The 15,631-nt window shown below is 43.0% G+C and overlaps 1 protein-coding gene across 1 annotated transcript in view; it reads right to left on the reverse strand.

Annotated features, from left to right (window-relative positions):
* Positions 1-4,609: 4,609 nt before the first annotated feature.
* LOC146177988 (dermonecrotic toxin SPH-like) overlaps positions 4,610-15,631 on the reverse strand; it is a 32,438-nt gene continuing 21,416 nt past the window's right edge. Inside the window, exons 5-6 of the mRNA XM_084580690.1 lie at positions 12,734-12,974; positions 4,610-4,973 (exon numbers count right to left, since the gene is read on the reverse strand). Of these exons, the coding sequence (XP_084436816.1) occupies positions 4,847-4,973; positions 12,734-12,974 (368 nt within the window). The 3' untranslated portion in view covers positions 4,610-4,846. The remainder of the gene's footprint in view (positions 4,974-12,733; positions 12,975-15,631) is intronic.

Raw genomic sequence — 15,631 nt, forward strand, 5'->3', positions numbered from 1 at the left:
CTCTTGGTCATAGGACTAAGAAGGAAAAGACAGACTGCGCTGAACTTCAACTGCTTTTATTGAAAAAAACGAATTATAACGGCAGGCATCAAGCATGTGCGAATAGAACCCCTGTTGAGTCTAATTGGCACATTCTTAATCAAGAATAACACTGCGCCACGGACGAGGACAAATAAAGCACTAGTCCTGTCGTTTGTGTGCTTTCTTTGTCCTCGTCCGTCGCGCCGTATTATTTTTGATTAAGCATGTGCGAATGCCTTGTCAGAAATGCGCTTCTTATGTAATTATAAATACCTCATATCCACACGAATGATCATCCTCATTCCCCTCTGTTTAACATCTCCATTTCCTTAGTAGGTAAGGCTGCGGATTTCTGGCTGACAACGATTTCCATTCCTCATGATGATACGCCCTGGTTACTTGCTGCGATCTTCACGAATTAACGGGACTTCGGGGCCGACGAGGAACGGAGTGCACTGACACTCTAAGGCAATGCTTAGCCAAACTTGTTAAAAACTTCCGCGAGGAAATTTTTTTGTGCTCCAGAAGCCGTGCATTAAGGCACCGGCCTGTATAGCCAACGTATGTCTAGCCTCAGGAAAGAGGAATCTGGAAGAGCGCGGCAACCTTACATGGGACAAAGTTGTGTTTATAATTATTTTACAACCTTTTTTTGTTTCCTTTCTATTTACCGCTGCTCCAACATTGCTGACCTTATTAGGAGCCGAGAGGAGAGTGTGGACATTATATTTGGCTACGCTGGTCACACGTGACTTTGCCACGATGTTTTTTTCGGCACTACGAAGAATAAGGTGCTCTTCCCATTCAAAATTCAGTATGTTATTTTGTAGTGGGCGATTTGAAAAATTCACAAGGCTTTAATTTTTTTTCTTTATTCTCTTGAATACAAATCTTTAAAGCTGTATCAGGCCTAGGACTGGTGACGAGATGAATGTGCAGCTGTACAGTATGTTAACATCTTAATCTTCTCATCAATACTAACAGTGTCCGAAAATATCGTTTCCGCGATGGTCGTTTGTAGATATAGCGTCCAGTTATCGAAAGGCTACTCACTACCGATGTTTTCTTGGAGGGATTGTGGATGGAATGATAAAACTTATTACGCCAGGCCGGAGACCGCTTGCATGTAGGCTATGCAGAAAATTGTTTTTAAAATAGAAGAAAACCATATGTGCACTAAATGTAAGCTTCTTATACCAGCCGTGCGCGGAAAACATTGATGTGCTTTCCTTTATGAATTACGTTGAAGTTATTTCATAAAGTAATGCTGTACCTCAATGTGTACTTGTTCACTTCCCTAAGTAGTGGAGTGAACGTTAAAATAACCTACTAATATGGCTCAGTTATAAAAGCGGGTATAAATCGTGAAATGTAAACGTTAGGTTTGGTTTGAGGTATAAACCAACACCGATGTGTGAAGTAAGCACGATACGGTGGCGCTTCTGTCGCCAGCTTGGGGTGAAAAATAGGCTTAGCGCCCATAGGAATACATGGAAACGAAATATTTCAACGCAGGTTTTTTAATTTCACGGTTCATCTGTGAGGTCGTTATTCGGTACAGAGCAACCATGAACGCCCTAGAATAGATCGTGGAAGTGTGAAGTCTGTTGTTGTGGCAGTAGGAAGAAGGAAAAGAAAATGCACGGGCCTGCTACTTTTGTTTTGTACGCAAGCTTGCCATAAGGCATATTATATAAACTCATGTAAATGGTTTTCCATGAAAAACCGGAGCAGGCTCCCGCTCTTAGCGCTGTCGGGGAGACATTTAGAAAAGTCCTCTTCCCTTGTTGTGGTTAGTCCCACTTCGCGCAGAATCTGTGTCCTTGATGCCCTTGTCCCTGCACAAGTCCATAGCAGGTGGCGAACATCCACTTCTGCAGCTGGTGTGGAACACTTTGGGCATGTGGTTGGTCCGATGTCAGCTTGCGATTCCCATCGGCATTTTACCGACGGGGTAAGGGCCGTCCCAGCTCTTATCCTTCTAAGGGAAACCTCCTCCAATCTCGTTAAGTTACGAGGGAGTGGGAATGTACACGGGGGAATGAGGGCACGTGTACTTTTCCTTAAAGAGGATGCTAAGATGAGAACAGCGGAGCGGGCATCGAAAGGGAGCCTTGTGGGGGGGCGCTTTAATGTTTGGAACTTCGTGTGTGAGGTGGTCAACTTTTCTCTGCTCAGCGTTCTCAGCATCGTCTTGTGTCCAATGTACCTGGATGCTTATCTTTGTTTTTTTATTGAGCGCGTGGATTTCCTGGGTAACACATAGCGTCTTCGTCACTTTCTTCAGTTGTTTTATGGTGGCTAAGGAGTCTGTATAGATGTTGGCTTCTGTTATGGAATCTATTTTATTTATGGCCTCCATAGCATCGCGGATTGCATAGAGTTTCATAACAAGCGGGTCCGGGTATTCTGAAACATATTCTTTATGTACCTTTAGTTCACTGTGTGTTGGACTAGTAGCTGCTGTTCTACCGCCATTTTCTATAATTGATGCGTTCGTATATGCAATACAGGTACCTGGAAGTGCATCAACCAGAGGTCGAGATGCCAGCTTTTCTTTGCGACGAAACCGAGTGGTCTTGTTTGTCGTAACAGTCATGAATTCCCACGGAGGGGGGTCAGCCATTGGTGGTGTTTGAACTGCCACTTCGTTGTACAAGGATTCTATGGGCGTAACGTACTTTCGCTTCATATCCCTTGTTGCCTCTCGTTCAATTATTCTGTCAACGTATTCAGCTGTGCAAACTCTTGGAGAATAGGGATAGGGGTAATTTTTGGTAAGGGCGTGATTGTGCGCATTGCGTTTCTATTTATTGATTCCAATTTCGCCCACTGCCGCCTCGTGAGTCTTTGGAATTGGGCCTGGTATAGTATCCTCGGCTGTAACAACGATTGTACAAGACGTCTTGCCATGTCCGCTCGAGCTCCTCCTCCCCTAGACGAAATGCGTTTTATCAAGTTTAAGGAAGTCGCAGCTACTTTTTTCACCTCATGAAGCCATTGTGTTCCTTTGCCGGATTTGTGAATTTCTAGGCCAAGAACTCTCAACTCGTCCACCTCTTCCCATGCTATCCAAGCTACTGGCTTTGTAGCTGAGCCACCTCCGCTACCTCGTGCAGACAGAAGACAAAATAGAGAAGAAAGAAAAGGAAGAGGGAGAGAAAGACGCGCGCCGCAACAACAGCCGTCGTCCACCACCAAAGTGGTGGCGGGTGCAATGAGAGCCTACAACAGATAAAAATTCGGTGGCAGGCTAGCCCCCGGCGCAAGCGGCGGTGACCTACCTATCCTGGCCCCATCAGGGCGGATTTTAATGGGGCCTAATGTAATTCTGTCTAGCACGTATCACTGGAGCGACAGTATTATCAAGGTTATTTACCCTATGCGGCAGCATATGAGACTAAGCAAAACTGCGCAATTCGCTACACCCAGCTTGCCTTTTGGCAGTGTCTGGATTCATAACACAGGTTATTCGGAAGTTTTAAAAGTAGACTGCCTCCGTAATGACGCACCATACTTTATCACACACGTCTTCAAAGCGCTGGTCAACATTTAACGACCGGCCACCACTTCTCATGCTCTGCGAAATGAGAAAAATGTTTCGGTAAGTTGTGTTTACATGTATTTCTACGGGTCGCCCTCCCAACTCACACCCCAATATGTTTCGCGGTATTTTAAAAATACTTCGCCTCGGTAATGAGCTTTCATATTGTGGCGATCTGTTCTAGGATGTTCATAGTTGCTTTGTACCGAATAACGACATCACAAGTGCCTCGTGAATTAAAAAACTGCTTTGGAATATTTCAAATCCATGTATTCATATGGACGCTAACCCTATTTTTCACCCCCAGTCGGCTGCGGCGCCGCGAGCGCCTCCCTTGTTTGTAAACATGGTGTTGGTCTATACGGATCACATTGTGGTTGTAAAGTGAAATGTGTTGACTGCAGCAACTTCATGTGTAATTTTAGGACCGATTCTGCGTTTTAACACGCCACTTTGAACCACAACACCACCACATTCAAAGAGCATGCTTGCTCGAGGAAACGTCTTGGGTATGCGGTTTTAGTAGTTCCACACGGTTTTGAAGAGAAGCGTGCAGTGCAGTTTTCCGAAACTTCTGACACCATACATAGTATTGTAGAATATTTATTGGTTCATCATGTCCGAGATCCGTAAGCACATCAGACCGCTCAACTGAGCTTAGTCGTTTCGCAGAATACGTGAGAGCACTGCGTCAGTATTGATGTCAAACGCACAGTTTGTGAACAGTAGCTTGCGCAAATACACTGTGACCTATTTTCGCGACTTGAGCCGCTTAGATTAGCGAAAATGACCAGCTTCACAATCTTCAAATGATGACATATTTGACTACTACTGAATAATGATATGAACAAATGCATTTTTTCAGGGTTCAAATATGTCCAGATTATAACATTTCTCGACACTTTTACTTTATGGTAATATGTTATATTTTGTAGTAGAGCAAACATTGTTGCATATATATCATATTGCAAACTTTGCTCATTACGTAGTCACCGTTTGAGCCCATGCCTAGCTATTCAAAAAACTTTTCGGGGGGGGGGGGGGGGGGAATGACCGATTTAATTGCGGGAATACGAACAGATTGTAAATGAGGATGTCATGACATTTCATTTTACCGGGACGAGATTCCACCAGCTATGCTGATGAAAGATGTGGCGTACAGACTTATACTTTGTACAAACTGTCATTCCTTAGGAATTAAAACATGAAAAACGAGGGGCAGCAATGTCTCTCCTTACGTCTTAGTTCTTAGTCTTAGTCTTAGCTTACGTCTTAGTTCTCTTATGATAGACGTTTCCAGGGATCATCCCTTCTTTTTGCGAACCTAAGCCTACTCACAAATTCTTGCTCTCTGAGAACGTTAAAAACATTTCTGGGGTAGTTCGTAACAATTCCATCGATGTCATGTCTGAAAAAGAGGAAAGGCAAAAAGGCATGATTATTGTTTTGTCCTGTACATAAATTATTTTAACAAAGCAATTATGTTATATTAAATATATAAACACACGTATTTGCGCGCTTCACCAGCATAGCAACATAAATTTGCGGCCCAAACACAGGAGAATCATAACGAACACGCATACTTTTTTCTAGACTACACTACCTTGATCCTGTTAAGAAAATAAGCTTTCTTTCCCAACATACATGGCTATGCCGGTGTCGCCAAAAACACTGATATATCTGCGCTCCTAAAACCAGCGTTTATTAGTGTTCGCCGACCCCGCGGGATGTTTACACACTCTTTCGCTGACGGAGTTTTGGCGCCCAATCGCAGGGAATACCAGTAGTCCTCTACGTCATTTCTTGTTCCCTTAGTAAACAAGCGCGTACAGCTTGTTTGAAGCAGAACGCAGCTACCATATTTTGTTACTGAGGGGAAGACAGCATTGAGTAGCGGAGGTTAGCGGTGAGACGTAACAGGAGTAAGCAACTACGCCACAGTGATGGTCATTTCGTCGTTCTTGAAACAATTGAAAGGTTCCAAGTGCATCGAATTATCTAATCACGTTGTCATTGCCTACTCCAGTTTGCACTACTGAAGCAGTGCTTTGGACCAAAAAAAAATGGTCCCGTGACGTCACTTGAATACCTCCTAAAAGACAAGATTTGTAAGCCCTGCGATAAGGATACGCCTTAGATGGAGTCCCCTGAATTCTTAGGCCTTTTATCGACAACTGCATCAATGGCGCGTTTTTGATCGCGTAATTCAGCACGGCGCTGAAAAGCAGTTTAAACACGCTTAAGCTGCAGCTTCCTTGACATTCATGCTTTCTACAAAGTGCTTCCTTTTTCAGCGATAATAACATTGATCTACCAATTTAAGTAGGACATCAATCTCCAAGCATTCCTTCTCATAGAAGGGCAAAATCTTGTAAACAGCACCATTCTCCCAGGAAATGATAACTGTCGAACATTTTAATGGTTATCTACTAGAATATTTATAAAGGGTTTGCTATGTCTGAGGTCTGGTATAGAGCTGATAGAGGAATTGGTGCTTAACTTTTTAACGTCATGATTCTGACTTGAGGGAAAACACGCAAAATCTCAATTTGATGGAAGAGATGAGGTGCCCTCCCCCTAACCGGGAAGTGGAAGGAAAAGAAGGACAGGACGAGAAAGGTGGGTCAATTGAATAGCTGAAGAGGCTGACCACTCGAAACGGGAAGCAAGGCTTAAGCGACAAGGTTAAAGAAAGCATTGCAGTTTAAAGCGGAAGCATGCCTTGATAATGTTCGTGATTTCAAGTCAGTTGGAAATGGATGCAAAACATGTCCTTAGGCCCTGTGTTGTTAACTAAAGATTTAGGAGTAAAAGAATGATTTGTGAGGTACAGGATGACAAAATGTCGCTGCGCGCCATGTTTGTTGAATGTGGAGTTATTAATTTGAGACAAAAGCCAATTAGATGTCCAAATAGCCTTGCACGTGCGAATAGTGTATGGACGTCGTCGATATCGCGGCAAAAAAAAAGTCTGATAATCAGTAAACGATAATTAAGACAAATTTTGCTGAACACCAGGTCAGAACGAGCTGCCATCTTGGTGACATCATGACCGCCGTCATTTATTGAGGGTTTGTACCGTCGCTGGCTTCATTACGCATTCGGTCCACAGCGTGACGTTATGGGAGAGGGCGACGGCGTGATGACGTCTTCGGGAGAGAGCGGTGGCGCGATGAAAAAAACCTAGAAAGTTCGTGCGCATCGCCTCCGCTTCAGGCGCTTCCGGTTTGTGTCAGTCGTTGCCTTGCCGTCAAACATATTGACAGAATGTATTGACAGCTCATCTAGTGTCGCAACAACAGGTCACAATGGCAACAACAAACAATTCAAACCTTAGCCTCGCATTATTTAGATACCGCCGTGCTATAATCGCGGTGCTCCTTGTTTCTCTAGAAAAGTGTATATGCAAACGTAAGCAAGTTAAAATAATCAAAATATTTCATCACGAATGGCTATTCTGAAGAAACATCTAGAAGGTGTAAGCTACTCCAGGAAGCTGCATTTACTCAGAGAAAAAACTGACCCTAAGGAAACTTTATTACGACAAACTCATAGTTGACAATAAGACATATATATCGATTGATGCTACAAGCAAACGAATTCTCCGCCGGGCACCGACGCCTCAGACTGAAGCATTAGTACTAAAGGTCACCGATACCCTCCTTTTATTACTCTAAGTAACAATACGGAAAGCATAGCTTTTTATTTAATCGATATTTATTGCCTCAGGGCATCATCATAGTTAGTAGAACTGAAGCTCTTGAAATAGCTTTACTTACGCACACCCTGCAAGTACCCATCGTAACTAAAACCTTGCTATGCATTGCATGCCAGGCATCTATGCATGGCAGGGGGAGTGGAAGGGGCGGACGTCGGCCCAAGCTGCCGAAAAGAAACATTACGCCGACACTCATAGACCGGACTGAAAGTCATGAAAGTTTGTTTCTGAAGATTTTCTACCAAGACCACACTTTCATACTTCGGCACATTTTATCAACTCTAAAATCCAACCATGGTTGCCTGCGCCAGCTGCGCGACCATGTGTCTTTGGCCGGCAAGAACAACATAATACTTGCCATGACTTCAATACTACTATCATTAATTTGCACAATAAAAATCTGGAATCGCAATGTGATTACGCATAACCTGAAACAAATTGTTATGCAACCCACTACGCTAAGATGTCTATTTAAAACTCGAAACTTCGTGCTCAAACAACGTTATTTGTAATACATTAAGCAGAGTGCATGAAGAAATTGTACCATAAAATTGTCGTTGTATCTTTCCTTCTATCAAAAAGTGGTTAGAAAGATGCAATCGAACACATAAAATATTGTTCAAATGCAAGGAAATAATCTGAACTCGATTACTTATAACTAGCAAAATTATTATCCAAATTCAAGGAACGCTGCCATTACTGGATTGAAAACTTTATCCCAAACAAAAATTACGCTTGAAGAAGGTAAATCCATAGATCAGCCGATATATAATCCACGAAAGAGAAGAATCACGCAACATAGAAACACTAATGCTGGAATTATCTACTAACAGGTGGTCGGTCAGATAGGTTCACTTTATTTAAATGATCAGAGAATTCAAGAAATCCAGGTGAATTTCGGAACCACATCCGGGATGCTAGGAAGCCCATCGAGCAGATAGTTTTGCATGGTTAATGCCTTCACTTTTTCAGGAGAAATGGCGGTGCACTTTGATTTCTATATAAATTCTTTTGTCGACTAACTGCGATGAAGATTAGAGTAATGTGAATTGTACTTGCGATTCTTCCAACGAAACTGTTGTGTTCTATACAGAAGGCGTTGTGGAGGTGCTCCTTAGACTCGATCTCAAGTGTTCGTCTGGTCCTGATAATGTACCCAATCCACATTTATTGCATTATGCGAAATACGTAGCACATTTCCCGGTGAAAATGTTTTATTAAGTATTGATGTCTGTTCATTCCCTTTGGCTAGCTCCCAGCAGGGGTTATGCTACTCACAAGAACGGAGACCACTTAATGGTAGAAAACCACCGTCCAATCTTGTTAGCTTCGACCTTATACAAACTGATCAAACACGAAATGATAAATCATATAATGGAGATTCAAAATACAAATTCAGCTTTTACTCCATTCCAGAACTGCCTCAGAAAGATTTTCAATGGCTGCGCAATTACAGCCAGTCAAACCCTCAGTTCAGTAGTAGAAAACTGCGGACAAAATGACGCGATATACCTATTTCAGCAAGACTTTCAATAAAGCTGCTCACAGCAAACTACTTCTGAAGCTCGAAAGCACTAGAGTGCCAGCGCCATTAATAAATTGGGTCGATGCTTACCTAAAACAGAAAACACAGCATGTAGAGATTGACGGATATTCTTCCCCACTACTTATTAGTTCCCATGTGCCCCAAGAGAGTGTGATTCTTTATTGTTTTTGGTTTATATAACCGACTTGGTTTCTTTTGTTATGATAATGTTATGTCAGCCATTTTGCCAGTGATTGTACGTTTTTTAGGAAACCTCACTCTTGTTGAGATCAAGCACTGCTAAATACAACCTTAAACGATGTTGCCGGTTGGTGTAACAAATGGGAATGTAATTTACCGTTGACAAACAGTATTCATGCTTACTACAATAAAGAAGATGCCTCTGAACTTTACGCTGTCAATAATATGCCTGCGACTGCAGTAAAAACAGACAAGTATTTAGGTGTTGGTTTTAGTAAGCAGCTGACCTAGAGTGACCATACTTGCTTTGTAAATAAATGTACAATGAAAAAATAAAATTATTTAGGACAAGTTAAAAGGCGGGCCAAGCAGCGTGAAAACAAAAAAGTTTATGAATCTGTCAATCGGCCAAAGCTTGAATACATTGAATGGGCGTGAGACTCACACAAATAAAAGACATCGCATGGGTAGAAAAATTAAGCCGAGCTGCGTGCTTTATTTGTAATAAATGCCGAAATTCTGATTCTTCATAGCTTCTCATAACAAACCAAATAAAACAGCTCTGCACCCGGCGAAAGATAGTAAGATTAGGACTTTTACACTTCTGAAGGACGGAAACTTCGGAATCTAAGGAACAATTTATGCCACACCTTCCTTAACTCGAAAAGCAAGACACATACGCAATTATAGCATAAAACCCCAATTTAGCAGAAGCAACATTCACAAATATTCTTATTTTTTTGCCACGAACAATCAATGATTGGAATTCACTGGCCGTGGAGATGTTTTATCAGTGAAATTTTCGAAATTGGCACGGAGAATGTTTTTCACCATTAAGAGAGTCCTCAACCAGCTGTATTTTTCTATATGTTTGCTACAGGGATGTAATCAAAATGGCTTATATATGTCCAAAGTCATGCTTCATTGTTATTTGCATTAGTGATATTCTTCTATTACATGCATAAATGTCATATCTTTCCCTCTGATTTTGCCCATCCTGATTGGGCAGAAAAGGTCTGCAGTATCATGTAAATACAAGAAATAGATGTCCTACTGCAAATGCCTCCTTCGCGTTGAATTGGGTTGATGGGTAAGCAACGCTTTCGAAAACAAACACGCCCTATATACCAAATAAACACGCCTGTCAGCACAAAAAGGTAACAGCTAGTTTTTACTAAAGCTTTCCAAAACTACAACCTTCGATAGCCCAAAAAGCTATGCCTTTGGGATGTATATTCAATATGTGACTTGGTGGCTATCTCTTCAGGGAAGCCTGCTGGGATTTTCAATGCCATAACGCCATTTATTCTCGCGACAACACTGGAACAAATGCATCCCTTAAATAACCCCAGGTCTGTATCGTGCATCGTCATGCTTGTTGCAGACTAAGTGGCTGTCACGTCAGGAAACATTTCATGGTCCGTGTCGTCGTAAAGAACGGGATAAGCTTCAAATCTCGCAGAACTGCATTTTGCTATGAATCGTTTTCTATTTACTTCATTTGATTCTCAACCCATCCGGCGACATAGGTAACGGCGTTACACCACGTTAGCCTCCAAAATACACTCAGATGAAATCAACTACCTAAACGCGTGCCAGACCTACACCATAGTGTCGGAAAGCTGCCAATTCTATTGAATGACGGGGCCTTACGATGTACATATCTTACAAGTCTAACTAGTTTTATTATTACTGATCCGGTCTGGGAAAAGACAGTGGCGCGAGCATGGTTTTTACGGCCCTGGCCGAGTAAAGACATTAGTAGGCTAACCATCTGTTGCGCCCCAACTAAACCTGTCGTGTCTGTCACTAGGCATCGGAGTTCTCCATCTTGTGTCGTTTCCGTCAACATTTACTTTCTTTACAAAGCCGCAGAAGCAAGGCTACCATCGACGACACACCGACTAGTGCGGTCGTGCCGACCATTGGTCATTTTATTTTACCACTTCCTGTTGCAATAAAAGTAATTAAAACGAAATCAAAACTAAATACACTATATATGAAAAGTTACCCAATAGGCCTTCTCGGGAGTACCAAATACGCAGGATAAAACCGAAAGGCAAAACCAGCTGGCGATATTTTTGTGGCGGCAAGACCTCAGATGAGCACAGACTTCAGTTTTTATTGCGAAAGCAATATTACTTTCACTTTCAAGCCTTTGAATGCGACGGCGGTCAACATGAAATGACCTTTCGCATGACCTCTGTGTGACGTCACGCCTCAACTCTCGCCGTCCGTGAGAGACGGCGGTGCTCCTGACTACGATGCCGCCTAATGCTAAGGATGCTTTCGCAACCTACCGGGTTTAACCAAGTTGAGCCTCTGCCTATTTTTTCATATCATTCCTAACTTCCGTTATAATTATTTTGTGCTAATTTCTCTTTTGAAATGTACACAATTTGATAACTTCCGGGTTATTAATATCTAAGCGTAAATAAGTAATTCACAGAAGTGCTTCCCAGAAAAAGCGCAGCTGCCTGGAGCAATGTCGATTATTATTTGCATTTAAAGCGGCCTTGGGATGTTCCATTAGGAAGTCCTGTTCCTCTATATACCCGGCTAAGTTCTATGTGGGCATCGCTATAAAGGCAACGTCATCTACTGTCCATGGTGAACGTGTTCTTTAGGCATAGGTTCACGGTTTGGGCAATAAAAGCGTCCGAAAATGTCTGCTCTTAAACAGGTTCTTCCAATAGCTGCACAGTAGAGCCAATAAATATCAAATTAGGAAGAGATCGCAAAGTATTGAATGTATCGATAACAAGGATATTGATGTATAATTTTCGGCATAAACTGGACATTGAAACAGCAGTTTACTATGCATTTGAACTAGTCATTCTGTAGCCTAAGATGTTTCCTACTGTTGCCCGAATACAATATATTTACTTGATAAAACTAAGATACAGTAGGTTTGCTGAAAGCCTTTTTGCACGCCTAGTCATATTCGCTGCTAGGGTTTGTAAGTAGGTAGGCTTTGCCCAATAGCAGCGATGTGGCCCGTAAAATGACAGACAAAATGCTGTCTTCCAGAATTCCGAGCTCATTGCTTCAAGCACTTTCACAGTACTAACACTATCAGCAAGGGTCCAAGGCTGCGCAGACGACCCAGTTCAACCCTTGAATGGTGAACAAAACACGAAGTTCCGTGAACTGCCTGTTTCTACATCATCATCATCAGCAGCAGCAGCAGCCTGATTATACCCACTGCAGGGCGAAGGCCTCTCCCATATTTCTCCACTTAGCCCGGTTCTGTGCTAGCTGCATCCACTTGACCCCTGCGAACTTCTTAACCTCATCCGCCCACCTAACTTTCTGCCGCCCCCTGCTACGCTTTCCTTCCCTTGGAATCCAGTTTGTTACCCTCAGCGACCATCGGTTATCCTCTCTTCGCACTACATGTCCTGCCCATGTCCATTTCTTCTTCTTAATTTCCACTAGAATGTCGGTAACTTGAGTTATTTCTCTGACCCACTGTTCCATATATTGAACGAGTTGTAAACTTTAGGTACAATATACGGTAAGACTTTCCCATCTTTATCGCACAAACGTTTAAATGGACACTGTTTGTTCGATATTGCCATTATATAGAAATATATTCTGGCTTTACGCCTACGTGCTGGAATACACCTTTTGCATGAACCTTGTGCACAGCAAAGAGCCGCCCCGTTGCAGCTTCAAACCCACTTATGCATAACGAACGATCATGACAGGCAAGAACTGGCACCTCAAAAATCGACGGATCGTGAAGGCGTTGTCGGCCGTCCAGACGTACGCCTTGTCCACGTAATTTTGATCCGAAAGATCGTACGATCGTCGAGCCGTGATGAAGGACATCCTGAACGTCGGGTAGAGGTTGATTAACAGGTTGTTTGCACCGTCCCCTTGCCAGCGATGGCGAGCCACGCCGAGCTCGTTGTACATGCTCGCAATCGTAGATAGGAGATTAGTCCCGCTTACGTCCAAGCCTGCATAAGAGGAGGGGAGAAGATCGCACACGGTAAAGAATTGCATGCGAGAGTGCGATTTTACTGTATGTCACTAGACGCACAGCCAGCCTCCAACGCACCGCTCCACACACGAAAACAGGCAAGATCGACGATGGTACAAAGCACCCTAGTCACTCAGCACATAGAAAGTCAAGTGTTGCTCATGGCGTGAGAGGTTTAGGGAAAGGTATTCTTGTGAACGTAAGGTCCGTTTACTATGGCATATCCTTATAAAGCAGCACTGCTACGATCAGCAAGAAGTGTGAAAATCACGGCTTGGTTTGCACTTTAAGGCACATAGCTCTGAGTGATGTTTACAGTTATGTTTTTATTTTTAACTCGCGAACAGGTCCATACACTGCAGCATAACTGGGTTCCGGCGTAGCACATCTTTTACCAGCTGCGAAACCACTATAGTGGAGCGTGGGAAAACGTACCAAACGCTTTCTAGAGCGGTTCTGGTCACCAGGATTCTGTATGAGCAAAGAAGAGCTGCTTACCCTTTTTACCCTCCCAGCGATGCGATACATGATCAATAAAATAAAAATACGAGTGCGACCCCGGCTAGAAAACATGACTTACGAGGAGCTGTTCATGTAACGAGACAAGTAAATCAACCAAAAGGCACCGAGGGCCCTAGGGGACAAACACATGACACTAGTGGGAACTGGAGATAACGGAACTTAAGGCCACAACGAAATACTAGTATACGAAACAGTGGCAAGCCAGGTTTTAGAGAAAGGAATGGCGATGGCAAGGCAGGTGAACATACACATTGACGCTGATATTAAAGCTTAAAGCCCTTGTGGCATGGGTCTATGAGCCAGAGCCCCAATATAAGGGTCAGCCTACATGCCACCTACCCAGGGTCTGGATTTTACAAGCCGAATTGCTTGCCTTGCTGGAGCCGTCAACAGCATTACGACGGCCACAAGAAATATTTAGGATTGGAGAACAGGGTACCCTGAGACACTCATACGCAGCTATTTAAGCGCTCTCTGCCTTCAGCGACAGACGACGCGGTTGCTAACTATTCAGGAGAAAGCTGAGGTGAATGCAGGTCGTTGGAAAGTTTTCAGATTGTATGGGCATTGGGATATACTGGAACGGACAGGAGAATTGCAGCCACGCAAGTGGATGGAGTCGGCAAAAATAAAAAAAAATACGACGCCCCATACCCTAATTTTCTGCCAACCCTACTGACTTAAATCCCCGTTAAAATACTCACTGCAGACCCTCCTGGCAAGGCAATGATACACTTCGTGCGTAACAGCGTAAAATACAAAGGCAAGTGTCGGTTATCTGATGGAGCACCAAAGTCGATTATTCCTTCGCAAGAAATCTTTCTAAACAAAGTAATAGGAAGCGCAGAGGAAAATGCGCATAATACTTCACAAGTCGTTTTTCGGCAGACACGAAACGACCAAAAAGAACACGTAAACCCAATGACAGATACTGGGTTCAACACACCTAAAGCATCTTGCACATGTTTTCACAAGGAAGGCACAAAATTGAGCAAATTTGGCATGGCAACATGTCCGCTCTAGCACACCAGATACGATCGAGCATCGCAACACAACTTTCCTTTGCGGCATATGGAAGCCAGAGTGACCTGCTTTGATTTGTGCAAGAGACATTTAATTGCAACGCGCAATTTTCAAGGTCATGATAAAGACGAAAGTTGCTTCTTCAAATACACCACCATTTATCTTTCTTCCCCATTCCCCTAACCGAGCCCAATAGCAATGTCTTGTTCAGAGATTGATATTGGGGGTTCAATGAGCATATTTCAGCCTCTTGAACATGGTTCCCCTGTATCTAGTTCATAGTCCTAGAACTATCTCTGAGTGCGGCTGAAATTGCGTCGGCTTGTGTTTGAAGCGTTTGTCAACTTTCGCGCGCGAAATAGATTTTAAACCATGAAGTTTATTGTTTTCATATCTTCTATAGTTGGGATGCTCTGCCTTCGAAGCAAAAGCATGGGAAAGTCACCGCGCCCAATTATTTCAATAACTACTAGTTGGACTTTACTATCACGAATGTACGGCTGTTACCTTATTGTTCGAAATAATCGAGCAATATGGACAAAGACACCCGAATGTTGCAGCAACACTCACCCGAAACACATGTGTCCGAGTTTGTCCAAATTTCTGGGATGCGCGGAATTTTATTTTGCCTGAGTGGATGCAAAGAAAGCAGAGGTCACGCAAGGGATGTGAAGAAGGTGCATAACTTAACCGCGTCCTTCTCTTCATCCGTACTCTGTCTGGTGGCTAAACGCAGACCTTGTTCGAGGGTACTAGAAAATATCAATGTGCATTCACTCTAGGTGGTTGTGGCTTCTTGCTTCGATCTGGTATGTTCCGCCTAGCTAGACAATTGTATTTTTTATTGCAACAAGACAAAAATTTGTTGCTATCTTTGCCACAGGATATCTAAGCCCTGCGGCCTTGCTACTGAAGATGTTTATACCTAGACGTTATATCTTCTCGATACAGCCGGCCACGCTCTATGGTTACATACCGAATGTAATATCTTAATATAAAAAATTGCGTTGTTCGAATTGGTGTGTCCTGCGCATAACATGAGTCACAGCTCTCTCAGGCAAGCAGATGAAGTGATTATCCCCAAAATCT

This window comes from Amblyomma maculatum, chromosome 10, assembly GCF_055883805.1.
Source record: "Amblyomma maculatum isolate TAMU_Amacu chromosome 10, ASM5588380v1, whole genome shotgun sequence".
In the NCBI taxonomy this organism is placed as follows: Eukaryota; Metazoa; Arthropoda; class Arachnida; order Ixodida; family Ixodidae; genus Amblyomma; species Amblyomma maculatum.